The 27,132-nt window shown below is 35.9% G+C and overlaps 1 protein-coding gene across 1 annotated transcript in view; it reads left to right on the forward strand.

The window, feature by feature from the left end:
• The window catches only part of LOC124795577 (titin), a 529,084-nt gene that overhangs the window by 201,859 nt on the left and 300,093 nt on the right, over positions 1 to 27,132 (forward strand). Inside the window, exons 64-71 of the mRNA XM_047259648.1 lie at positions 2,721 to 2,907; positions 4,933 to 5,111; positions 11,593 to 11,720; positions 12,652 to 12,826; positions 18,368 to 18,469; positions 19,325 to 19,555; positions 24,200 to 24,400; positions 26,276 to 26,600. Coding sequence (XP_047115604.1) covers positions 2,721 to 2,907; positions 4,933 to 5,111; positions 11,593 to 11,720; positions 12,652 to 12,826; positions 18,368 to 18,469; positions 19,325 to 19,555; positions 24,200 to 24,400; positions 26,276 to 26,600 — 1,528 coding nt within the window. The remainder of the gene's footprint in view (positions 1 to 2,720; positions 2,908 to 4,932; positions 5,112 to 11,592; positions 11,721 to 12,651; positions 12,827 to 18,367; positions 18,470 to 19,324; positions 19,556 to 24,199; positions 24,401 to 26,275; positions 26,601 to 27,132) is intronic.

The raw sequence follows: 27,132 nt of genomic DNA on the forward strand, positions 1-27,132 counted from the left end.
CCTCTTCCTTTGGGCAATTTGATCATTTTTCATCCTTTTGGGCAATTTGATCACTTTTATGCACAACCACCACAAAGCTGCTAAAATATTCATTATTCTGCAACTAGTTTCAACAGCATGTCATTGTCTGACATAAAAATAACACATTAAAGTAATGTATACCACATGTCTAACAATGGAAAATCCAGGATAGAATGTAACAAACTTATGAAAAGGAAAGTTACTACTCACCATATAGCAGAGATGCTGAGTCACAGATAGGCTGTTTCAAATAAAGTTTTCAGCACATAAGGCCTTCGTCAAAAATAGACGATAGACTCACACACACACACACACACACACACACACACACACACACACACACACACAACTTACAACACATGACTGCAGTCTAAGGCTACAGAGTGAGTGTGGCTGAAAGCTTTATTGGGAACAGTCTTTTTGTTGTGCCTATCTGTGACTAAGTTTCTCCACTATATGGTGAGTAACAACTTTCATAATACTGTAGACCACATGTCTGTAATTTTAAAATGTGTGATGTATGTATGCATGGTTGAAGTGCGGTAAGACATGAACTAGCCCAGAACACAACTATTGTGTTCTATGCTAGATAGTGTCGTACCATACTCTCTCACAGTACTGAATGCTACTACAGTACCACTATGAGTACATAGCACATTTTAAAATAAATGATGCAGGAGTAAAGGAGACCACTCACCGAATAGCAGAGGTGATAAGCTGTTGACAAGCATCCACAAAAGAGAATGATAGCTATGTTATCACACGGAAGTGGTTCTTTGATGAGGCGTGTGCGTGCCCACACACACACACACACACACACACACACACACACACACACTGACACAACACAAAGATCAAAGATGTTAGTGCTTTGTGGTGGTTGTAGATAAAAATGAGTTTAATGAAAGCTGTGGTGGCTTTCACGAAAAGAAGATCCTACCCAGAACACATTCTAAACCTCATGGTCTACCAAAAATCAAGAGAAAAATCATATGGTATCACTTTCATTGATTTTCATAAAGCATATGACTGAGTAGACTAGGAATCTCTCATATCTATGCTAAAAGAATTAAACTTAGAAAAAAAAAATTCATAAACCTAATCAGAGAAACCAAGACATACTCCAAAGTCAAATTAATGGAATAACTCTCCAACCCTTTTGAGACAAAAACTGGCTCATGGTAAGGACATAGATTCTCCTCACTACTATTTAACTGCACTCTAGAAAAATTAGTCGGAGAGCGGAATATGGAGATCCATTGTGGAAACTGTCTAGGAAGAAAAAAAAGGCATCAAAGTCAATTGTCTAGCCTATGCAGATGATATACCCCTACTAACCCAGACCTGGGAAGAAACTAAAGAACACGCCCTCTAACTACAAAAACAAGCAGAAAAAGTATGTCTCAAAATCTCCTGCAAAAAGACCAAGATAATGGAAAAAAAGTCACCATAGCATTTTGAAATGGGAAGAGAAGAAATAGAGATTGCCAAAGAATTCAGATATCTTGGAGAATGAATCAGCTGGAATGTCCTCAAGAAAAAGGCAATGGAATCTAGATGAAGTAAAAGTTCCAACTCACCAAAAACACATATAACAAAAAATCCCTCTCGTACAATGTAAAAATAAGACATTATAACACAATAATCAAACAGGAAGCCCTGTATGTAGCCAAAACATTGCCCACCATCAACCATGGTCCAGTTGAGAGGCAGGAGATCAAAGAAGGAACATAATAAGTACAATCCTTAACCCAGATTCCACAACAACAAACTAATCCACATCAGGAATAAAACCCTTTACCAAATTACCAAAAAACTCTCAAACACAACGCGGAAAAGAAGAATTGTTTTTTATGGACACTTCCTGAGAATGAAATCAAATAGATGAAAAAAAAATATTTTTTTTTTGAATACATCTGCAACAATGAAACCCAGTCCAACTGGTTTTAGGACATGGAGAAGGATTTAAGAGAACTCGAAATCACATAAAATATACTCACACGTACCATACGAAAGGCTAATGAAAGACAATAAAGAGATGTTCCAAGTCAAAACCAAAACCAATCGAATAATCCAAGTCTCTGAAGAAAAAAGGAAAGTGAGATCAGAAAGAATGAGACAATACTGGGCTAACAGAAAGGCACAGAGCATTAAATTGGATTGATTTAATGTACCCCAAAAGTCAGGTGAAACAAAAGAAGAAGAATGAGAAGAAGAAGAAGAAGAAGAAGAAGAAAAGCTATAGAGCACATCTTAAAAGAAAATTTGATCATTGTCATGGCATCCACTAAATTTATAGTATTTTTACATTTTTCATTAATTTTTATATTAAAAAGACTTCCAACTTGAAACTTCTACCATCACCTCATGAAACTTTCTTGTGCACACAATATTTAATTCATCTCATTTTCCTGTTTTTGTTAAGTGAAGTAACTAACACAATGAAACATTCATTTTCTGTTGTAACAGGTGAAATTGCTGTAAATAAAAGTTTACCTCTCTTATTACTTACAAAAAAAGAAATATTGCTGCATTGTGAAACATGTTGTTCACTTTTGGTATTACTATACATACAGGTCTGATAAATAAGGCAAGAGTCTGCTAAATAATGAAGCAGCTCAAGGAAATGGAAGCTCAATAAAACTGTCTCAGAAGCATAGCCAGTTGTTATATACAGCAACATAATCTGTAATTTTCAGGGTACTCGCTACCGACTGACGTATGATGGTATGTGGCACTTGGATATTCCCAAGACACGACAATATGACCATGGCAAGATTGAGATTATTGCTCGCAACTCAGTGGGAGAAGCAATAGCTACTACGGAACTTACTGTGAAAGCACGTATGGATGATTACCGTGGAGTACTAAAGAACTCACCACGACGTAAGTCATAGAATTTTATTATTGTTTTTCCATTATGTTTTTGGTACAAAAGTTTGAGTTTAGATAAAGTGGAAACACATTGAAAATGTAGTTCTGAAGCTTGATATGCAAAATATTGTACTTGCATTATGATATTTTAATACTGTCTGCAAAGAAGGAGAGCACAGCAAGGAATTTACTTTTCAAACATGCTGATAATAGTACTTTCGGTCTACTGCAAAGTATTTCTTTCTTTCAGATTATTGTGAAGGTTTTTTGAAGTATTGTAAGAGTAAATATAAGTTTTCTTCTGTGTTACAGTATAATTACTAAACAATATACATAAATGAAGCTTTACTGAAAAACTAGAAAAAAACATGTCAGATAAACCACAAGTTGACATAAATGCATCTAATCACACTAAATCCACAGCCATTACTGACACATGTGTTACACTGCTATTCACTCTCTCTCTCTCTTTTTCTTTTACAAAACATTACAGAGGTAGTGCACTCCATTAAAACATGAGTACAATCGGTGCTGACATAGCAAGTTGTATTTCCCAACCAATAGACTTGAACAGTTCTTTACTTTTATCATGACTTCATCTTTTGAGCTATTATTGAAAAATTACTTATTTTCTATCAACGATGCCCCTTGCCAGTGATTTGACTGGAGTTGGAGAGGGCTTTGTGGAAATGAATTGTTATTGTTGTTTCAGTGAGCAAACAAATAAACTAAAATAGTTGTTTTTTAATATTATACGACACAGAAATGTAATATGAGATGAGTAATTTTAAATATCTTTTTTTGTTTGTGGTACCTCGTCTCATTTATTATTTAATGGCATAAAAAGACAAAAAGTGTATTCATACTAATGGATTGCACTTCCAGAAGCTATTTTTACTAACACTAATACAAATGACAGACAACTGCTGACACTAGACACCTGTGACATTGACACAAAGACCATATCCCACACCTACATCCTATTCCTCTGTGCCTGCTTCGCTTTTATGGTTGGCCTTGGTGGACCGCTTCGGCAGTGGTCTCAGAATAAAGACCAAAGTGACATCTTTGTTTATCTTCATGCTACCAAAAGAGGAGATGATAAGGTATGGTGTTTTTTGATGACATTAGTTTTTTATGTTGCTTTTTACAGTTTTTTTCACATTTTACCTCTTATGTTACTTCTTATCATTTCTTCCTGTTTTAATTCAGATATATATGTTGACGATTTTTGACTTACATTCAGTAAAACAATTTCCTTTCATCTCTGAATATCTATAAAGGCACTGACAGAGCAAGCCTAACGTATGTGTAGGATATTACCTCACTGTGAAATCTGTTTGTTTTACTGAATTCTTATTTCAACAATAAGACCTATCCAGGACTAACATTTAAAATGCCATTTCCTTGAATTTCTGCTTTGAATTACTTTTCTTAACTATTTTTGTTAATGCATGACTAATAAAATAAATATGTCTGCATTAATTTCTTATATCTTTGCATGCCACTAAGTAATTCTTCTGACTGGAAATTAAAAAAAAAAAAAAAAAAATCTTCTGTATTGTTTATTTGTTTATCTGAAAATGGAAATATAACTTCCATGTTTAGTGCATAAGACAAATGAAATACTGGCTTTATAAACAGCCTGGTTTCGGTCATTCCTTTTGCTATTAGGTCACTATGTTATGTATTGCACTCTTATTAAGCATCAGTATTTTATTTAGTTTCTTTTTTTTCACCTCAATTTTTAATTGTTGAATTGTGACTTGCCAGCATGGATGAGATTTTTTAAATGGTCAATACAGTACATAAAAGCAAATTGTTGACATGATCAAAGCTTAATAATTTTTTTGACATAATTATAAGTAACTTGAAAAAAAAAAAAAAAGAAAAATGCACTTCGTTTCTGTTTCATGCACAATGTTATGTTCAGCCATGCTATTATCAATAAGCATGTGTGAAACTATAAGAACTTGAAGGTAGGCAGCTACTTGCCATAATAACAATCATTATTAATTACTATTTTTTGTGCTACAGCATGGTATGACTATGATCTCACTCAGTATCAGAAAGAGCGCATTGAACTGGAAAGGGCTCAGCTCCAACATGTGGACATCAGTGAACATCAGAAGAAAGTTTCTACTGAGACTGAAACTGAATGGCAGCAAACAGTAAAGAAGAAGAAGGGTGAAGATTATTATTCCAAACTGAAAGAGGTTGGTAAACCATTATGTTGGATTTTCAGGTGTACACCTGAAAATTCCTAAATTTTAAGTATTCAGTTTTTATTCAGTGATAGTGTTGTGCAGTTTAGCTCATTTGAAAAATTTTTTGCTACACTAAGTTAATTGAGATTACACAACAGCTTCTCCAAATCCCTTTCCATTAACTGCAGTTAATTTTTTCTTCTTAGCCTCTGCATCAGTATTAGTAATGTGCCAGTAAAGAAGATAGTACAAGAACAGTAGTAAGAATGTGAAAGGAAGGAAAAGTTAAACCATGAAAAATCCCAGATGGAATAAGACAATATTATGGAAAGAATAGACTTCTTCTCACCACATAGAGAGACTTTGAGTCTGAGGCAGATGCAACAAAAGGACTGCTGTACATTTGAGCTTTCAGCCAAAAAGCCTTGTTCTAAAGTAGAGAGCACATATATTGACACATGCACAACTCACACACAAATAAACTCTCTCTGTGACTGCTGAGGCTGAAAACACAAATTGACAGTGAAGTGCTATCTACAGCAAAGAAAAAGATTGTTGATAGTGAAACTGAATGGATATTATACAGGTATTATAATATGTAAGTGTACATGCTAATCACACATGTACGTGACAATGAAATTAGAGAAGTGTATGTTCATATTAATGGGTCAAAGAGGATGAGACATTTAATCATAATGGAAGACTGAAGTGCACTAATTATTGAAGGCAATAAAGGGAAAATAGCAGGAAGATTTCAGCCTTGCATTAATATCTTCTTAGCTTTCTTACCAAGTCAGATCACAATGAGTGCATAATATTTCGGAAGACAGGTGCTCTCTGTCTGGTAAAGTACTCAGAAGGTCCAAGGCCAGAAGATGGAAGGAGAGTACCATATATGTTCTCCAAATTATGGAGGATACACTCCAAAATGTCAATGCTAGGAAGACAAGAAAATTTTGTTCAATTGATACACAACAAACATTTTGAATTGCATGTGAGGTCTGTATTCCCAAGCAAATTTAAAAGGAAGAAACATTTAAAAAATTCTGTACTGGACATAAGATTGTTGTTGAGAATAAAATTTTTCGAAATGTGTGTGGAAGATGCCAGGGGAACAAATAGTTATCAGATTGACTATATTTTGGTAAAATAAAAATTCAGTGTAAGTTATAGGGCTGCTAAAATTGATCATGACCATAAACTAGCGCTAATTAAAAGCCAGATGAAAATCAAGAAATCAAAAGAAATCAGCTGAAACATTATCAACTAGAGAAGGTGAAGGGACCAGAAATTCAAACTGCCTGGGAAATAGACTTGATAAAAGAAACAATAAGCCTTCAAAGAGTCATTGGTATGGAAAGTCAATGGAATTGTGTTTTAAAGAGGTGTAGTATATGCAGCAGAAAGTGTTGTAAGACTGAAGAAGGCAGAATGAAAGCAGCTGTAGGTGACATATAAGATACTAGAATAAATAGAGTGATGAAAATTTACAAAATCTTGAAAGTGACCAGCAACAATATAAGTCACACAGAAATGGAGTTTACCACAAATTTAGCAAAATGAGAGCAGACTATGTAGAATAGATGTCATGAGACAAATACAAAAATTGAAAACTTAATATGAAGCTATGTTTGGAGAACAAGTCTGTATGGGTGCAAAATATGAATAATGGGAAATACAGAAATGATGCAATTAGAAGCCTTTGAAATGTGGTGTTGCAGGAGATTGCTGAAGATATTGTGGAGTGATTGAGAAAGGAGCAAGGACAGCCTGCAATCAATGAATGAGGATGAAGAAAAACATCGTAAAGACCATAATGTATTGAAGAGATAGAATGACTGGACACATGTTACAACATGAGTTGTTGTCACAAACTGATGTTGAGCCGGCGATTGAAGGAAAGAAATGCAGGGGCAGCCCTAAATTCGAATATATAATGTAGAGTGTTGATGTAGGATGCAGTAGTCATACTAAAATGAAAAGGGTAGCTGGAAGGTGACAGAACTGGAAGATACAATTAAACCATTTTTAGGATTGATGGTTGAAACAATAACAGTTGCTGATGCAATCAAATTTGGAAAAAATGTGTAAGGTTTGCCTTGTATTTGTCATTCCATTTTCGCTTTTAAGTGAATTGTTGACGTGGAGAAGAAGCACATCATCTTACTAATTCTTACTTTGCAGACTTTGCTATTGAAAAGCTGATGCTCTTTGTGTTTGACAAATGAGGAGACTAATCAGTAGTACAATGCTTTGTTTTCAGTAGGAACTTGTTACCCTCAAAGCAACTGTTACATGCTCCCCCCTCCTTTCTTCCCCCTTCCACACCCTTTCCTCCCACACTGTTGATGTTTTGCATAGATTTTTCTTACTCTTCTTGACTGTTGTAGTGTGTCTAAAATTAAATCAGACTATCTACATATGCAGTTTCTTTGCTGCCCCATTCTCTAATTAATTATGTAATTCCACATCATTTTCTCATAGAACCTCTTAATTTCTATGTATTTCTGTGCTCAATGTATCTTCTCTCGATTTTTGTGTTTCTATATTATCTGCACTTTTATCCTCAGTCTTAAACCAGATTGGCACCTTGTAGGACTTACACATAAACAGTTATCTGTTAAATTACATTTGTTAGGTAAATTGTGAATATTTCTTTTCAGCTACAGCTAAGCAAGATTTTCTGGTTCTGAGCATCTCAGGAGTCAAATGAAAGCTAATTAATACAATTATTTCGAAGTTGGTGAACTGAAATGTAATAAATAATTTCTTATATATTTCATATGCCAACAGAAACCTTTCAAGTACATTAAAACAACAATTGCGCCACGTAGAAAAGAGTACAATGTTGGAACATGTAAATACAACTCAGAGAAGAAAATTGCGGTAAACAATTTTCACCACAGGTTCAGTAGTACACTGTGTAAGAAGAAATATGGTTCTTTATGATTCTTCACAGAAATTTATACATGAGGTCTGTAAGTGGATTTGGAATAATTGGTAGAAAGAAAAAAAACCTATACTTTAAGCTGACATTTATTTCTAAACTATTGGTAGAAATGTGCGGGACCTACATCTAATAGGACTAACAGGAGATATTGAACTTATATAGTGAAGGGCAGCACAAATGGTTACAGGTTTATCTGGCTAGTGGGAGAGTCTCACAGAGATGCCGAAGAAATTGAATGGTGGACTCTTGGAGACAGACATACACTGTAGAAAGCCTACTTACAAAATTTCAAGTAGCAGCTTTAAACGATGATTCCAGGACTATACTGTAACCCCTTACTTATCATGTACATAGGGATCCTAATGACAAGATTAGATTAATTACAGCACACACAGGGGCATTTAAAAAACATTATTCCCATGCTCAGTATGTGAATGGAATGAGAAGAAACTCTAATAACTGGTACAATGGGACATACCCTCTGCCATCCACTTCACAGTTGTTTGAAGTGTGTAGATGTTGATGTAGATGTTGATAAAGGCTAGTTGTTTGGGAAAGCCTAGTCTGATTTAAGCTTCTCTTTTGCAACAACCATTAAATGAAACTTAAGCTAGGAATAAGCAAATATTGCTTTGTAAATAAATATACATGATCACTTAAAATGAGCAGTATCCTTTTTGTTTGCGGGTGTGTGTGTTTCACCAAAACAGAAGGTTCTTTTTGGTACTATTTTGTTATTTCTCCACATAAGACATCTAAATATCATTGTCAATTTATACATTGCTGTACTTGTGATAAATCATAAAACTTTTGTCAAGAGGTTAACTTGAAACCAAAACACATTTCTTCAAATTTAAAGCTGTGTGACGTTCTATGATGTGCCACAGTGAGTGTAAGATGAAACACTTATTTCCTTGTGACTCAATATTAGCAAACGAAGATATAGTTACCTGCTATGTGATACACCATGTAAGGAGATTACATCTTATGTTCTTTTCGTGTGAAACTGTTTACTATAGTATATTCAAAATAGAAAGTCAGAAATCTTAAATTTCAAATATTTTATTGGTACATTTATGTGATTGCAAACACAGATAATTTTGAACACTATTTCCATTTTGTAAATTGCCACAAATGACATTTCTATATGATTACAAATTCAGTATAAATTTATTATGTCTATAAGGTTAACATCATCTTAATGATGTGCATAACAACGAAATGGAATATGTATAGGTTTCTTTATTCTTCCTTCTTCTTGTTGTCTCTAGACATGGAAGCTGCAGAATTTGGTAGTTGTGCATTGTATAACTGCCATTACTTTTTCCTATTTTTCACTTAACTCTAATCACTGGTTGTGAATATTATACTGCTATATGTCTGTGTTCACGTTTTTAGAGAATTCTTGATTGCTTTGATTGCTTACAAAATATTTTCTTCTTGGATATTATGAGAGACTGCTCTCAGAGTATTGATTTTTTCCACTCTGTAGTTGCACTTTAAAGTATGTCAGTTTAATCTATTGTTGGAACTATCATCAATAGTCTTTCCATTGTTTCTTACACAGTATTCTGTGTCAGCTGCAGAGATAAAACAAGAGTAGAATGAATGCCTTTCCAGTAGATGATTTTTTACAGTTTTTAAGTGTACCTGAGTCAGAGTCTTGAATGATTACGTTTGATATTTTGCAATTATTTTCCTTCTGTAGCTGTGGTCTTTCAACAAACTCAGGGATGACAGAAATTTCCACTTAGATGGCAGACTTTCTGTGTGTCCAGTACTGCCTCTACAGAAGGAATCACATTTTGTGCTCAGTGAATACTTTCAGTGGATGCTTGCTGCATTTACCACCACATCCATTGTTCGCTTCGGATGTTCTGCTGTCTTATAATGAATCTGCAAAACAAGAAAATTTTAACCAATAGACATCTCACCACATAATTTAGTGGAAACACATGTTTCAGCATCATCATTTGAAGTTCAGACAACATATGCTTGATGATTTTTTTTTTTCTGGCATGTGGAAACCAGTAGTCAGCTTTGTAACTGATGATAGAATGTGGCTGTCCAAATTGGACTAGAGACAAGTAATAAGTAATGTGTTGGTGTCTGTCCCAGTGACATTCATTCAAGAAAAGTGAGAATTTTGGAAAAGGAAAGACATGTCCTTTCTTAAACATAAGTTGATGCATTGTACCTTTGTAAGCCTTAATAAAGAAATCTGGAGAATGACAAAAGATATGACATTATAGTATCTTCCTCTTCCACAATAATTTAACTGTTCACAAACTGATCAAAAAAAGGGACAGTTCTTGGGAATTCTTGTGAATCCTTACACTTTCATGCCCATCTCATATTGTAATTGTTATTCCATGTGATTTATTTTTTCCTCTCAATGTTGCTAAAAACCTTCTGTGTGCATTATTTTAAGTCTCTAGAAGTTACTGTGTCTGCCCATAGAGAGTTCTTAAACAAGTTTCCCAGGGAAGCATGTAGCAGAACGCTCACTAAAGGGTTTGAGAACATGCACCAGAGTGCACAATTCAAAGTTGAATGCTTTGGGGGGATGTGGATGTAAGTGTTTGAATAATAGGGATTTACAATAAGTTTCCAAATGTTTTGAGGTAATTATATAAGCAAGTTGAAGCACAATATACATGGTGTCACAGGAAGAGTAGTGAGTATTCAGTGATATGACAGAAATAATCATCTGAAGCAAAGAAAACTTCATATGGACATATGCCCCGTTCTGAATATTTTCTGAGATAGTATACATTTAATATACATCATTATTCATTTTATGTATTATTGAGTACATTGTCAGGTTTACTCATGAGCGCATGTACAACAGTTAGTAATCATGACACCTTTTTTTTTTTTTTAATACATTTGCCTCTAATCAGTATCATTTATGCCACATTGCAGCTGTTGTACAGTTTACAACAAATGTTTGAATATCAATGCATTTGTGCATTCATGGAAAGAACATGTGTCACTTGTCATGCAGTGTCCCTGCATGTTTTTTTAATGAGGGTAGCAACATCCATGATGCGACCAAGCAGTTTATGTGGGATATTTACCATTCATTTGTACATTTCAGGCTTCTTCCAACCTCATAAACAAGTATCTAATGGCATAAAGTCTGGAAATCTTGGTGGCCAGTTACTACCATGAATAATCCAGTGATTAGGGTAATACACGTATGTGTGCATCACTTGCCCATAAACAAATCTACATTATATGTATTCTATCTTGGAAACCATTCAGAATAGGGGATTGTCCATAGGAAGTTTTTTTGCATCAAATGGGTGCTTCTGTTGTATCCTTGAAAATTGACCACATCTCCTGGGGAACCCTGTAGAATGCCAAAGGGCAGCTTATTTCAGGTCTGTATGTTGTTGAACACAGCATATGTCCTGTCTGCATTAGTCAACAACAGCTATGTCAGTGTATAGATCTAATGATTTTAACATTAAATGACACAAATTAGATTTTTTGTGTGGGAAATGAGTGTTCACTACCTGCTTTTATATATTGCAGCTTGAAGAAGAGCAAGTAATCAAGGAAACTCGTTTGCGGGAAGCATCACATCAATTTGCTATACCTGGAGAAAAAGTTGTGGCCAAAACAGTAGCCAAGGGAATGGCTCAGAGCTATGAGCAAAAACTGTAAGTTATCCATGTCTGATAGAAGTGCATAAGTTGTTGTATGACCATGGTTCCATATTCAGTTTAATTTGTGTTCTGCTTAAAAATAAATTAGAAACTTAATATTTGGTAATCAGAAATTTTGTTGAGTGTTGAGAAAAGAGTCCACAACTTCACGTCGCACAGTTAGTAGTAACACTGCATCTCTACTAGCAACGCTTATTTTCTCCCACTTTAATCTGCCAGTCACAATGCTATTTTAATTTCACAGTCAGAAGAAAATGTAATAGAGGAAAATGTTTGTGGTAAGAGATTCCTGGCAGATTAAGACTGTGTGCCACATTGTGACTCGAACATGGGACCTCGCTTTTCACAGTCACCACTCTTACTGACTGAGTTAGCTAAGCATGACTCATGTCCAACTCTCACCTCTTTACTTCTGCCGGTATTATTTTTCTAATTCCCAACTTTTCAAGGTTCACAGAAGCTCTTCTGGACATCTTGTCGGGCTAGCACTCCTGGAATAAAGGCTATTACAGGTTAATTGCCTAGCTAGAGTCTTGGAGATTGATCCAGAATGGATCTTTCATTTTGCAACAGAGTGAGTGTGCACTATTTTGAAATTGGGGAGATTAATAATGTGTGCGAAACTGGGACTCGAACCAGAACCTAGCATCTTCCGGACAGTGCACATGCTGTCTAAGCTGTTCAGGCACGACTCACAACCTGCCCTCACATCTTCAGTTCTGTCAGTATCTGTTTCCTAGCTTTCAGTCTGGTACAATAGAGTGTTTCCAGATTGAAGCAGAACTTAATGGGGATCAGAGCAACCAACCACTTTAATGTTTGTCTTTTGATATTTTCAAAGAAGAACTGTAACAAATTCTAAAATCATTATTTACAAAGGCACATGTTTTTCTTGCTGCACTATTATAAGAATTTTTGATTGCAGAGATGAAAAAGAAGAAGAAAAACCAGCCTGGGTAACGTCTCGACGACCAACTAAACATACATCAGAAACAGTTGTTGATTCCAAAACAATTCCGAGTTTGCCACCTGAGCCATCAGAGTCAGCTATTCATGCACGAGAAGTGCATGTAGCCAAACAAAAACAAACACAGAAAGAGGTGAGGCAGTAGGAAGTATGGCTATTCATTAAGTGACAGCAACAAACACGCATACATTAATCTAAGTAGATAGATAAAAAACCTACCTGTCATTCTGTTAAGTAAGTCTCCCATGATACAGAGATCTGGGCAACTTTTTCAAGCTCTACACCTTTTCTTAAACCTCACCAGTCTTTTTATTTCACCCTTCTTCCCCTTCAGCTGTGCTGCTAGAAGATGGAGCCACTGGCTCTGAAAGCTTGCAAACTTTAATACCTTTTATATGTGTGTTATCCTGCTGCCAGTTGGTGAGTAAATTATGTATCCAGTTAAATTATCTCTTCAAAAATCGATTATTTTGAAGCAAGAATAACACACAGAGATATAGCTGTAAAATACACATAACAAATAGATAGATACACATGACAATAATAAAGGGTAGTGAATGTGATCCATGGTGATTTTAACTACAGAAAACCAAAATGTTAAAGGAATGTGAAGTTGTAACAAACACTAACTTAGGAGACCCACAAGATGCAGGAGAACAGTTAGAAGTAACAAGTTATATGCAAGTGCTATTTTACAAATTGTGTCTCTTGTGATATGACGTTTGGAGCAATGTTTTCTTCCCTACAACATGAGCTCTTTATTTCATGTTTCATTTTTGCCTTTGTACTAGCAAAGAACATTGTATAAAACTGTCAGTCTTACTCAGCAGTTCCATATTTGGTGAGTGCAAAGTGTGGTTGCCTTTTCTGTCTTTAATGTTGATAACATTTATTTTTTTCTTTAATTTTTAATTAGTTGTATTTATTTATTTCACAGTTTTTGCATAAAAGATATGAGCTTTTTAGTCTGTTAAAGTTTGAAAGACTTATATGAAAATGAACATAAATTTATCACTAAAAGCTTTTTTTCCAATTCAAAATTGATTTAGGACCTGTAAGAAAGCATTATCTGAAAAATAGGTAGCTAGTCCATATTTAGATATAAACTTGCACTTTATTTGCTTGTAAGTCTCTTGGGCAAGAAGTTGAATTGATTGATCGCTGTAGAACAAATTTTTGTGATGCACCTTCATCAGGTTACTCCTGCTGACTGACATCCTGGACCAGTGGGTGCAATATATATATCGGTCATCTCTTCCCTTCGCTGAGACTGTATGTGAATCACATGATGTGCGGCCGTGGTGATGGCTGTAGCCCACACTCAGGAGTTGAGCAGTAAGCCTTTGTCTATGCTCTGCCTATGCCATCCTCAGTGCTCTGTTCCACTGTGTTTGTAGAATTTTAAGTGCTTGAGCCCACACTTGACTAAGTTGAAATTCATTGACCTTATTGATAAGGATCTCATGTAGACAGATTTTGACAGCTTCCTTGTAATGAAAGTCCCAATTGTGGGATGTGTTATGCAAAATTTTTATCTTCATATTTCATTTCGTTGTTGGTTGCAAAGCAATGTTCAGCAATTGCTGATTTTGTAGGCTGCTGGAGATTGGTGTGTCATTTGTGTTCAATTCACCTTTCTTCGATTGTGCAAATGGTTTGTCTGACACATGCTTTTGGACATTCACTTCATATGCAATATACCCCAGATTTCTGGAGTCCCAGGTCATCTTTTACAGTCCCTAAAAGGGATTTGGTCTTTGCCAGTGGGTGGCACACGCATTTGATCTTTTATCATCATAAAATTCTACCGATTTTTCCAGATATGTTGCCTGTGCATAAAATGTAGTATATCTTTTTGGAGTGGTCATCATTGGGTGTTGACTGTGATGTGGTCTTTTGCTTGAAGACACATTGAATTTGGCAGTCACTATAGCCGTTTTTCTGGAACATGTCCCTGTGGTGGTCTCGTTCCAGTTTTAGGCTTTCTTCATTGCAGATCATGCAAGCTCTGTAGACCAGCGTGTTTAGCACTCCTTCCCTCTGTGACAGGCGATGACAGTTGGAGGTGCGAAGGCACTGGTCCATGTGGGTTTTCTTCCTGTAGACACTGTGTTCTAGTGTTTCGTCCAGTTTTCTCCATACCAGAACATCCAAGAATGGCAGCTGATTGTTTTGTTCCACCTCCATGGTGAACTGAATTTGGATGTGTGCTGGTGTTGCTAGAAAACTTGAGAACTCATCTTCCATGCGAGACCATATGATGAACATATTGTCAACATGTCTCTAAATGACTGACTATTTTTGTGGTGCTGATTCTAGCGGCTTGTCCTCAAAGTCTTCCATGTACATATTGGCTGGGTGACAGAAGGATAGTTGCTACTCGCCATATAGCGGAGGTGCTGAGTCGCAGATAGGCATAACAAAAGCTTTCAGCCAACAAGGTCTATGTCAGAAATAGACAACAGACACAGACACACACACACACACACACACACACACACACACACACACACACACACACAAACAACACACGCTCACTCGCGCGAACGCAACTCATACCTGCATAAAGCCCTTGTTGGCCAAAAGCATATTGTGCGACAGTCTTTTTATTGTGACTCTCAGCATTTCCACTATATGGTGAGTAGCAATTATCCTTTTCAAAATATTGCTACATGTTACATTCCATCCTGGATTTTCCATTGTTTGATTTTGCCAGGTGACAGAAGGCTACCCATAGGTACACCATCAGTCTGTTTGTAGTGACGTCTGTCAAAAATAAAGTATGTGGACGTGATCGTGAAACTGAATAGTTTGGTGAAGGAGAGCCCAAATTTCTTTTCAATAAGGAGTCACTGGAACTTATTTAAAATAAATTAGGGTCCTCTTTCACTAAACCATTCAATTTCGTGATTTTGTCCACACATCCACATATTTCCTTTTGACAGACATTACTATGAACAGTCTGATGACATGCCAAAGGGTAGCCTTCTGTCACCTGTGGTGACCATTATGTTCATGGAAGGCCATGAGGGCAAGGCACTAGACTCAGAACAATTAAAATTAGCAGCCTTTTACAGATATGTTGCATATGTTAGTCATTTGGCGTCACAGGAAAGATGAGCTCTCAAGTTTTATTGCAACAACTGACCTCTATCCACAGTTTAGTTCACCATGGAGGTGGAGCAAAATGGTCAGCTGCCATTCTTGGATGTTCTGATATGGAGAAAACTGGACAGAACACTGGGACACAGCATCTATTGCAAAAAAACTCACACAGACCAGTATCTTCATGCCTCTAGCTGTCATCACCTGTCACAAAGGGAAGGACTGCTAAACATGCTGTTCTATAGAGCTTGTGTGATTTTTGATGAAGAAACCTCAGGAATGTGTTCCAGTAAAATGACTATAGCGACTGCCAATTTTGATGTGTCTTCAAGCAAAAGACCATACCGCAATCAACACCCAGTGAAGACCAACTGAAAGTAGTAGCCTACATTCCATCCATTGTCAACACATCTGGAAAAATCAGTAGAATTTTACAATGACAAAATATCAAATGTGTATACTGCCTGTCAGCAAAGACCGAATCCCTTTTAGGGACAGTAAAAGATGATCTGGGACTCCAGAAATCTAGAATGTATTATGTACAGTGTGAGCGAGGGAATGCATATGTCAGACATACCATTCACACAATTGAAGAAAGGTGCACGGAACACATATGGCATACTCTCCTCCAGCAGCCTACAGAATCAGCAATTGCTGAATATTGCCTTGAAACCAACCACCAAATGAAATACGGAGATACAAACATTTTGCACACACATCCCACTATTGGGATTGTATATGCAAGGTGGCTATCAAAATATGGGTACATAAGAACCTCATTAACAATGAAACTGGATTTCAGCTTAGTCAGGTGTAAGGCTTCAGCACTGAAAATTCTTCAGATGCTCTGGAAACAGAGCACCAAGCATGAGGAAAGTGGAGTGCAGACTGAGGCCCACTACTCGAATCCTGAGCATGAGCTACACCCACCACCATGGCTGGCACATCACACTACCCATATATGGGGACTGGAGGGGGGAGATGAATGGTATATTACACCCACTGGTCCAGGATGTCAGTCAGCAGGAGTAACCTGGTGATAAGGGTATGTTATATCCTCAAAAATTTGTTCTACACTGATCAGTCAACCTGGCTGCATGCCTGAGAGACTTTGAAGCAGCATGTTCACTGGGAAAACCTACAAACTTGAATTTTTCTTTCTCCCTTAGGCAGTTGAAAGTCTTGGAAGATAATTAAATATTCAATACACCAGCTCATGCTAAAATGTACTGTTCAGTGTGTTTTTCTTTAAATAATTTGGAATATGATACTAGTGAACTGTAGTTTAAGAATTAGAACTGGAATCTCTGATGGCAAATGTAAGTTAATTTGATGGTGAGAACCCATGTACTGAAGGAAGAGAACCCATGTACTGAAGGAAGTAGATTTTCATCCAAAGAATTTAACAGATTCTCCTTAGCATGGGTTAATGATAATATAGGTGCCAAATTTATTGTTTATTTGGGTCCTGTTATTTTTTATTTATTTTTATTTTATTTTTTGCTCAGTGTACTTCTTACTGCACTGTCTGTAGAATTATTCAAAATTATATAGAAAGTGACTGAAGTCAGATAACTGCAGTTTGGAGGGCTCATTTGGCTAAAATTATTAACTGAGAACCAAAATCAGTGTAGACAGCCCTATTTATGACATATTATTCCCAGGATTTGACTAATTTAATTTTGCTTTTCTTTTCCTTTATTTATAATGCAACATTCTCATTCCAATTCCCTTTCCTTTACTGTGTCCAATATCATTATACATGCTGTATTTATTCTCATAATACTCTCAACAGTCCTATTTCTTTTATTGTTCAGCATTTTTATTGTCATACACATGAGAAATGGTTGCCCATAAGAATATGTTTACAGCAGCATCCTTTGTGTGAATGAAACAAAAAATTGAGGGCCAAGTCTATTTGAATTGACTGTGTTGTTTCCTGTTTTTTATATGTATCTCTAGGAACTGCCCAGTATATATTTTCACAATGAATAATTTTTTAATGTTTCTATCTCACACAACTTGACCAGAAGAAGGGATCGGTTGGTAGGACATGTTCTGAGGCATCAAGGGATCACCAATTTAGTATTGGAGGGCAGCGTGGAGGGTAAAAATCGTAGAGGGAGACCAGGAGATGAATACACTAAGCAGATTCAGAAGGATGTAGGTTGCAGTAGGTACTGGGAGATGAAGAGGCTTGCACAGGATAGAGTAGCATGGAGAGCTGCATCAAACCAGTCTCAGGACTGAAGACCACAACAACAACAACAACAATCTCACTATTTATGCATGCACTCCTGATTTTACTCCTATCAAGTAGATGGAAAAATGGATAGTGTTATTTCCTTATCCAAATGAAGGAACCTGATTGATTTCTGAACATCCAACAGCCCTGAATTTCATTGTAAAGTGCTGCTTTTATTTTAAATCATGATATCTAACAAGTAGCATTTGTAATAACTTTTGTTCTTTGTGAGTTGGCAGACACCAACTAATTCATAATATATTCCTTGTACATCAATTTTCACTTGATAAACCATATCATTTAGTTAACTGATGTTGTTCACAGGTCAAGGGAGATGTGGAAATTACACGGAAGATTACAGCCACAGAAACAACTGAAGTTGAGCATAAGGCAAAAACACAAGAACGAGTTGTCCAAGGGCCTGTTGTAAGGAATACACATTTATTTACTGTATTTCCATAAAGTGTCCTTTGTCAAGTAGAGAGAAATGATTTTTCAGGTTTTTCTTCTACTTTTCATGTATACAGGAAAGACACTCATTTTAAGCATTATTAAATATAAGTTTCTTTATGAAGCTGTTGATTGAAGCCTGTACGACTCAGTGGACAGAGGCCAGACTGCAAATCCAAAGGCCTGGTGTTTAATCTCCATTGAGTAATAGGATTTATTTCTCATCACTTCTTCCATCTTGTAAGTGATATGTTGATGTTAAAAATATAAAGTTGCATCATTATTCAGAGTCCATGTTTAACTAAAATGGGGTAACTAACTCAGTTCAAAGGTCAGAGGCAGACAAGGGCACACAGATTCAATAGACCCATGTTCAAATCAACTTTCAAGTTGACCGCCACTTTTATTTTATTTACTGCCTAAATTAAAACAAACAAATAAATAAAGACTGAAATATCTGTAACTGATATGTATCCAGTAAAATAAATATACCAACTGTGTACACTATACTGAGGCCTTAGCCAACATAATGTGGTCAGTGATTGTGAAATTTAAGTTATTAGAAATAAATGTTCCTATCTCGAGAGCTACGGGGAAAAAGACAATACAATACAAAAATAGTTAAGAATGTTTCAGAGAGAGTAAAGAATGAATTTATTAGGAGAAAGATCAGTAATAATATATCTGTGAGAATCATTTTGTTTCTTTCTGTAGCATTCTAATAATTTAAGGTGTTTCAGATTCACTGTGATGCACCAAACTTTAGTAATACTTGATGGGTAATTTTAAAGAATACTTAAGAAACTACAAGAAACATCTTTTTTGTTACAGAAACCTGCTAAGCCTCCATTTTTCACCAAGAAGATACAGCCTGTCAGAGTATTTGAGCAAGAGCAGGCTAGATTTGAAGTTGAATTTGATGGTGATCCACTTCCAACAATAAAATGGTTCAGGGAGGATTTCCCAATCCAGAGCTCGGCCGATCTTCAAATACACACATTTGGAACAAAGTCAGTTCTCATCTTGAGACAAGTGTTTATGGAAGATTCTGGTGTGTTCAGGGTAAGTCATTTCTCTGTTTCACAGATTTTGGTACACTCCACTTGCTGTTAGTCTCATTTGAAATCTTTGTAAACTTAGTTGTACATTAACACTTAGCCCTTTTTGAGTGGGAGAACGGGGATCAAAGTGTATTAACTTCATTGTTATCTATGATTACTGACAGGAGACAAAGAGTAGCACCTGGAGTGTCACCAGCACAACAACACTGGTTCTGCAAAAGTATTCCATTAAAATAAACAGATTATTGAATATACATCCTGTCTATGGAAAACAGCTAATACCATTCTTCTAATTACAAGATATTATTGTTCACTCATTGTGTTACAACAGTGTGACAAAAAAGTTGTCAACATATGGTACAGAGATGAAAAATTTGCACATAAAATTATGGTGTTTTCTTCAGGAAAGATGTGGCATATTGTTAGGCATATGAACATCTGATTTTAAAAAATAATATGCAACATATGAAATAATAGCAGTTTTTGATGACATTGTGTGAAAATGGTAATTGTAAATGAAATTGTATGAAAATAGACATTCTTTCAGTTCTTGAGGAAAAATATGGTTTTGGGGTCAGCAATTTTCCAACATTGCCTTTATGTTTTGATCTATATGACAATAATTGCATTTCATAATTGGTCACAAAAGTGTCAAATTTATTTGTTGTCTGATATCAGGATAGCCAACAATTGTGTCTGGCTGTTAACATTAAACTTCAGGTTCTGTATAGTTTTCCTCAGTTCATCTCCTGTGACTGGTTTCAAGAACATGCTTCTGATTGATTTTTGTGATAACTTAGTAACCTTCTTTTGTGGACTATTTTTTTCCAATTTTAAGTTCTTTACCACATTTATATAGTTATCATTGGGTATGTTAGCTATTTCTCTACCATCTGTAATGACTGTGTTGTTTATTTTCATTGATCTGACATATGTTTCTTTGTTTGACCTAGCTTTTTCCTGCCTTTCACCATTAATTGCATTCCAGTCTGCCTTTGCCTTGTTTCTTGAGTTCATTATGGTAGCATTGATTGCTCTTGATTTTGCCTCTTGTATTATTTTTCTATACTTCTTTTGTAGCATTTTATAATTTTCAGCTTCATCCCTCTGTCTCAGATCCTGCAGCGTCCTTCACAGTTCTGTTATTTCATGGGTAATCCACTTTACCCGATCCTGCACCTTTTCTTGTCTCTTTAGTTTGTGGAATTCTACATTAAACTAGTGTTTAATTGTTCTAATAAATGAATGATATTTTTCATTTACATTCTGCACCTGTTGGGCTTCATTCCAGATTTCCATGCTTAATACTGTCTTGAAGATGTTACTATTTTTTTCACTGATGTTCTTGATTTCTTTGGTGGTTTGTTTTGGTTAACATATTATGTTCTTACTTCTGCAGAGGCAGATCAGCTGTCCATAATGAACAGATATTTCTGTTTGGACTACATGTGACTCATAGTTAGACCTGCTAATGTTGGCAACAATGTTGTCAATAACTGTCTGACTTTGAGAAGTCACTATGGTTGGTGCAGCCATTGTTTCCTCCATATTGCATTGTAATAACAATTCTTTAAAATCTTGTCTTCGTTTTGATTCTTTTGCCATGTCAATATTGAAGTCTCCACATATAACAACGTTTTTCTTCGTATTCATTCTTAGTAAGTTGCCCATTTTTTTCCAGAAGGATGCTAATCTTGCCGCTTGTTGATCTGTATGCAAAAACACTGTAAAGTCATTAGTCACTGCACCAGTAATTTCAAAGTCTTTTTTTCTAGCTATAGGTAATCTCACACCTTTACTGTTTGCAGTCTTTATGTGCTTTCCTGTTTTAATATATATGGAAACTCCACCAGCTTTATGTTTAGATCTACAGAAGTAACTGAATGAAATATAGCACTTTATTCTCAAGTCAGCTACCTGGGTTTCAGCTAGACCATGTGCATGGATACATAGTACGACTGGTTGTATTTCACGTAGGACTACTTCTGCTTCTAGTTTCTTGTTACTAATGTATTGAATATTCTGATGTAGTACTTTTATATAACTTTTCTTTTGTTGACATACATATTGTGGGCTGTATTCTGAGAGCATATTGTGCAGTCCCTCCTTTTTTGTGTGGTGTTTATATTTTGCTTTTTCAGCTGCGGCAGTTGGTTCTTCTCCCCCAATCATACCATATTAGTTTCCCTTCCTTCTGACTATTTTGCAGACATCTGTGAACATTCTGCTGAGTGTTATGGGCCCTAATCTGTTTAAATTCAAGCCATCTTTTCCAAGGTAGTTTTCACTCAGAAGTTTGTTTGGGTCTATGAAAACAGCATCAAGATGATCAAACTGTTCTTTGATGGCATAATTTATTTTGGAGATATATTTGTCACTCACTGGCCTTCTTTTTATGATTCTGCTAATTTGCATACACAATGTGGCTAGATTAACCTTACTGTCAAGAAAAATTGTTGGCTATCCTGATATAAACTGAAAAATAAACTCAGTACATTTGGTGACAAATATGAATTGCGGTTATTGTAACGTAGCATAGTCAACAGCTGGCTCCAGAATCATATTGCTGGCAGTGGTTGTTATCATTCTTCCAGAGAATTTCTTTAGGAGCTGCAACTCTCCTACTAAACTCTCTTTGTTTGAGGTTTCATGAGTCCTGTGCACCAGTGTGTTGATTATGGCTTATTGTTGTCAAGTGACACGAGGAGTGGAAGCATGCAAGTATAAATGTGTATACATTGTTTTATGGCTAACACTTTGTGTTAATGTGCCATTTGGTCTTTGCTTGACTAACACGAACAGGAATAAAAGCTTGTTGTTCACTTCTCTCCACTTCATGAATCTGTGTTTTAATACAGCAAGTTGAAATGTTGCAAATCGAGAAAAAGCAAGGTGGTTTGGAGACCACTGACTCAAGAGCATGCTTCCTTAAATGTGTTGAGTACAATTTGTGACAGCAGCCACTCCATCCATCTCTTAAAAGTAATTTATGTCAATCATGAAGTAAAGTCACAAAAAATATTGCCAAGAAAAATGCAAATATAACAAAAAAATTGAGAAAATGGAATCCCAACATATATCATGCAAAAAATCAATATTTTCCTGAACAATCATACTTTGTATTGGTTTACCATTCTGGTGGAAGAGTATTGAAGCAGACGGATGAGACAGTGAACAGGAGAAAGGCACTTATAAAAAAAGGTGGAAAATACTTACTTTCTGGACAAAATCTCATGATACTCTTGGTTGCCTGGAAAGCATTAGGAGAAAATAGTGGCCATGGAGCACTCTTGGTTGCCTGGAAAGCATTAGGAGAAAATAGTGGCCATGGAGCTCTCTCTCTCTCTCTCTCTCTCTCTCTCTCTCTCTCTCTCTCTCTCTGTGTGTCAGTCTCTCTCTCTCTCTCTCTCTCTCTGTGTGTGTGTGTGTGTGTGTGTGTGTGTGTGTGTGTGTGTGTGTGTGTGTGTGTGAGGGGGGGGGGGGTGAGAGAGAGAGAGAGAGAGAGAGAGAGAGAGAGAGAGAGAGAGAGAGAGAGAGAATTCTGAAGATTAAGCATTTTCCTCCTTTTCTAAATGTGTATCTACTGCTTATTGCCTCCTCTGTTTTGTTGTGGTTGTAAATACATAGCATCTTCCATCAGAGATTTTCCATGTACTGTTTCATGAAAGTAAATAATAGCAAGTTATAAACATGTGTTTAGGACTTGTATACATAAATGTTGCAAGCTTGAAGGAGAACGAGCACATTATTCTCAATGATCAAGACTTTTACAGTTGTACGTGAAAGACGGAGAAACAAAAAAGCAAGGAATAATTAAGTCTTAACCTTCAGTTGTGGTTGTTCACTGATTATGAATTGAAGGCATGGTCAGAACTAGTCAAAGACAAAAATACATTTCACAGATAGCACACAAATTACACAGAACATGTATGGAAGACAGTTGTCAAAGATGTATATTAAGAACTACCAGTTACAATACAGTATGGGTTATGTGCTTTTAATTTTCTTCATGTTTGGAAGAACTGGCTTCCATATCAGTCAAAAAAAAATTAAAGAAACTTAGGTGAATGAAAGAGATACTGTGTGCAGCTTTGACCTATAGTATCACAGTAGTGAGTCTCGTGTTGTGTTACCAGCCAGCATATTTGAAACAAATTTTTTGTACTGGGTACACACAAGAACTGTGTAAGATTCTGACTTTGCCTCTTGTTAAGTAGTATTCTAATATTTAGGCAGAATATTGTAAAGGTCTCAGAAAAAATTATTAGAATTAAGTTAAGTTGGGTATACATAATAGGTGCTTTGGGGACTGCAGTTAAATGATTCAATTTATTGTCCTCATAGTCAAATTATCTGAGGGAATGATGTGAAGAATATACTGCATACATTGCTAAAAGATGTGCAAAGTAATAGTTTCAGAGTAGTCTTTTATGTTATGTATTATGGAATTTTTATTATTATTATTATTATGGAAATAATTTTTGCATAGATTGCTATGAGATAATTGTGTGAAATGAGGACAAAGATGCATTTTAAAAAGAGAAAGGCTCATAAATTAGAATTGAATTAGAAAAATATCCATCATTTTATTGATACATATTCAGATTATAAAAAAATTCTGTGATTTCTGCACCATTCTTTTCAGGTTGTAGCTGAAAATCGTGGAGGAGTTGCTAAGTGCAGTGCAAATCTAGTAGTTGAGGAAAAGCGACGCCAAGGACGAGGTGGTGTTGTGCCTCCAAGTTTCCTTACTACTATTGAAAGCAGTGTTGTAAATTCTGGAACACTTGTGCGATTTGATGCTCGTATAGCGGGCACACGACCTATTGATGTCTATTGGTTAAAGGTTTGCATAACCACTTTTTATGTTTGATATGTTTGTTGAAAAACAAAACAAAAATAGAGGTAAAAATTCTGAAAATGGAAGTTTAGAACAGAATAAAGAGTATTTTCTGTTCTATTACAGTTACTGTGCCTGTGTCATTGTGGTAGTCATGGAATGGAGTGATTTTACGAAAATTTAAGTATTATTGGCATATAGAAATAGATAGGCAGATTGTATGAAACACTGGTTAACTATGCACATCCTTTAAAAGTGCCCACCGTCACCTTGTACCTCACAGTGCAATGGCTTAGATGTCTCTTTCAAATTGTATAGTCTTTATTTCTAATTTCATTTCCTTCCACAAAGCAAGAGCTTTCAGTTATGTGAAGTATTATCATTCATTGGCATGTCTGTTACAGCTTCTGGGATCGATGGCCCTTTAATCTATTCATACCTAATCTTAATGCATATGCATGCTATTACCTGTTGACATTATCAGTGTCTCTCAGACTGTCAAGACTCATAGGCATACTATTACCAGTTGACATTATCAGTGTCTCTCAGACTATCAAGACTGAAGGTCCTATACTTCTTACTTCTTCCAAAATGTACTCTGCCATTGACATTCACTTTTCATTTTTCAGTTAACCAACCAGGGATGAATAAATGAATTCATGTGAGAAAATAGACTTTGTTATAGTTTCATACTCTCGCTTCCTTCTTTTGTGGACCCAATATCTCCTATGCAACCAAAATTGCATTCAATATTATGAAATGGAAAGTCACCACTCACCATATAGTGGAGATTCTGAGTCGCAGATAGGCACCACAAAAGACTCTCACAATTAAAGCTTTCGGCCATTAAGGCCTTTGTCAACAGATGACACACACACACGCGCGCGCTCACACACACACACACACACAGCCATTAAGGCATATGTCAACAATGGACAACACACACACACACACACACACACACACACACAAATGCATCTCGCAGACACAACTGCAGTCTCAGGCAACTTAAACCACACAAATTACCTTCAGTTTAATAGGTGAGAAGGTAGTGTGTTTGTCCTACTTTTGGCTCTGTTAGTCATTTTATTGCTCATACTATTTTAATAGTGAATTATAGAGCTAAATAAAAATGAAATGGAATATGGTTTCTGAATATCATTAGTAATCTCAGAAGCACAAATAAAAAAAAAAATGAATGGTTGAAAATTACATAACTACTATGTACTTTAGTGGACTGAGCCAAGCCAGTGGCCATTATTTCTTGAAAAGGGAAAAAGTGTCGTGTAGCAGAAGCATAGAAGAATGTTTGAAAAATTCATTAATTATGCAATTTAATACATTATTTTTCAGGTAACAACGTTTATATTCTTTCCTGAAACTTCTGTAGAAAATTGTAATCTTAATATTCAGTTTTTTGGCCCTGAATTTCCATGTAATTTTGTAGTTTCCATAGATCATTATTCGTCTGTGCAAATTGTTTAGCATTGTTCATCTCCTGTATTTGAATTTGTTCATTATTCTCTTTAACCTGATAGGGCTTATAAAAATTTTCAATTTTGTTATAAATCTGCCATTATTTTGCCATGGCAGTGAAAAGGATCAGATGATAACACCTATATTTTGCAAAGAAATTGACAACTGACATTCAATGGAACAGCAAATTTGCTGTTCCTAGTCATTTTGTACAACAGTGACTGGTAACAGTACACTTGTTGTTTTGTTCAGTATCAGTAACAGTCATGGTAAAGCCTAACATAAATTTTTGCAGTATTATAACTTTGGAAAATTGAGTTCAGATTCAGTTAGCCCTGCTCATGTGGGCTGTTTTAAAATATATTACACAGCAGTTCATTTAATTTGCTTATCAATCTTTCACAGAATGGCAAACGCATACCATCATCAGATATTCGATACAAGACATTGGAAGAAGATAGTGTGAATACCCTGTTGATTATTGAGGCTATACCAGAGGATTCTGGAACTTATGAATGTGTGGCAATCAACAGTGCTGGTGAAGCACGTTGTGAGGCTGAATGTCAGGTTCGGTCACCCACACAACAGAAACAACAGCAGCAACAGCAACAACAACAACAACAACAACCAGCAGGAAATGTAGCACCAGCAATTATTGAACCACTAAAGGGACAGGTCGTGAAAGAGGGACAGCCTGTTACATTTCAGTGCCGAATTTCTGGCAAACCAGGTATGGATATACAAAAATTATCTAGAGTTCAAATATATTCTAAACTATCATGAAGATTTGCTCATTATAGTGAAAGACAAGCCTCCACTTTGTTACTTCTTTGTACCCATTTCTTAGATGTTTCAGAAAATATAGGGACAAGCAGTTCAAGAAAAAAATAGGAAGAGTATGTTGGGCAAGCAGCTTACATAAAATTCAGTCATATGAGAATGTGTCATCCACTTTGCCTTCTGAAATTAAGAAAACTATATATTCTCTCAAAAATAAAAGCTCATCTGGATTTGTTGAGGTTTCCAACACAGTACCAAATACTTGTTCCCATGGGATAAGCACTGTTTTTTTATATGTAGTGCATCGCTAACTCAGAGCATTTTTCCAGAGAGATTGAAATATGCCATTAGTCAACCCACCTAGAAGAAAGATGATAGGACAGATGTCAATAACTATTGACTGGTTTCACTACTGACATTTTCCAATTTCTTAGAACAGTGTGTATTCTGGAATAGTATTCCACCTGAGCAACTTTAATATC

This window comes from Schistocerca piceifrons, chromosome 4 (assembly GCF_021461385.2).
Source record: "Schistocerca piceifrons isolate TAMUIC-IGC-003096 chromosome 4, iqSchPice1.1, whole genome shotgun sequence".
NCBI classification, from domain to species: domain Eukaryota; kingdom Metazoa; phylum Arthropoda; class Insecta; order Orthoptera; family Acrididae; genus Schistocerca; species Schistocerca piceifrons.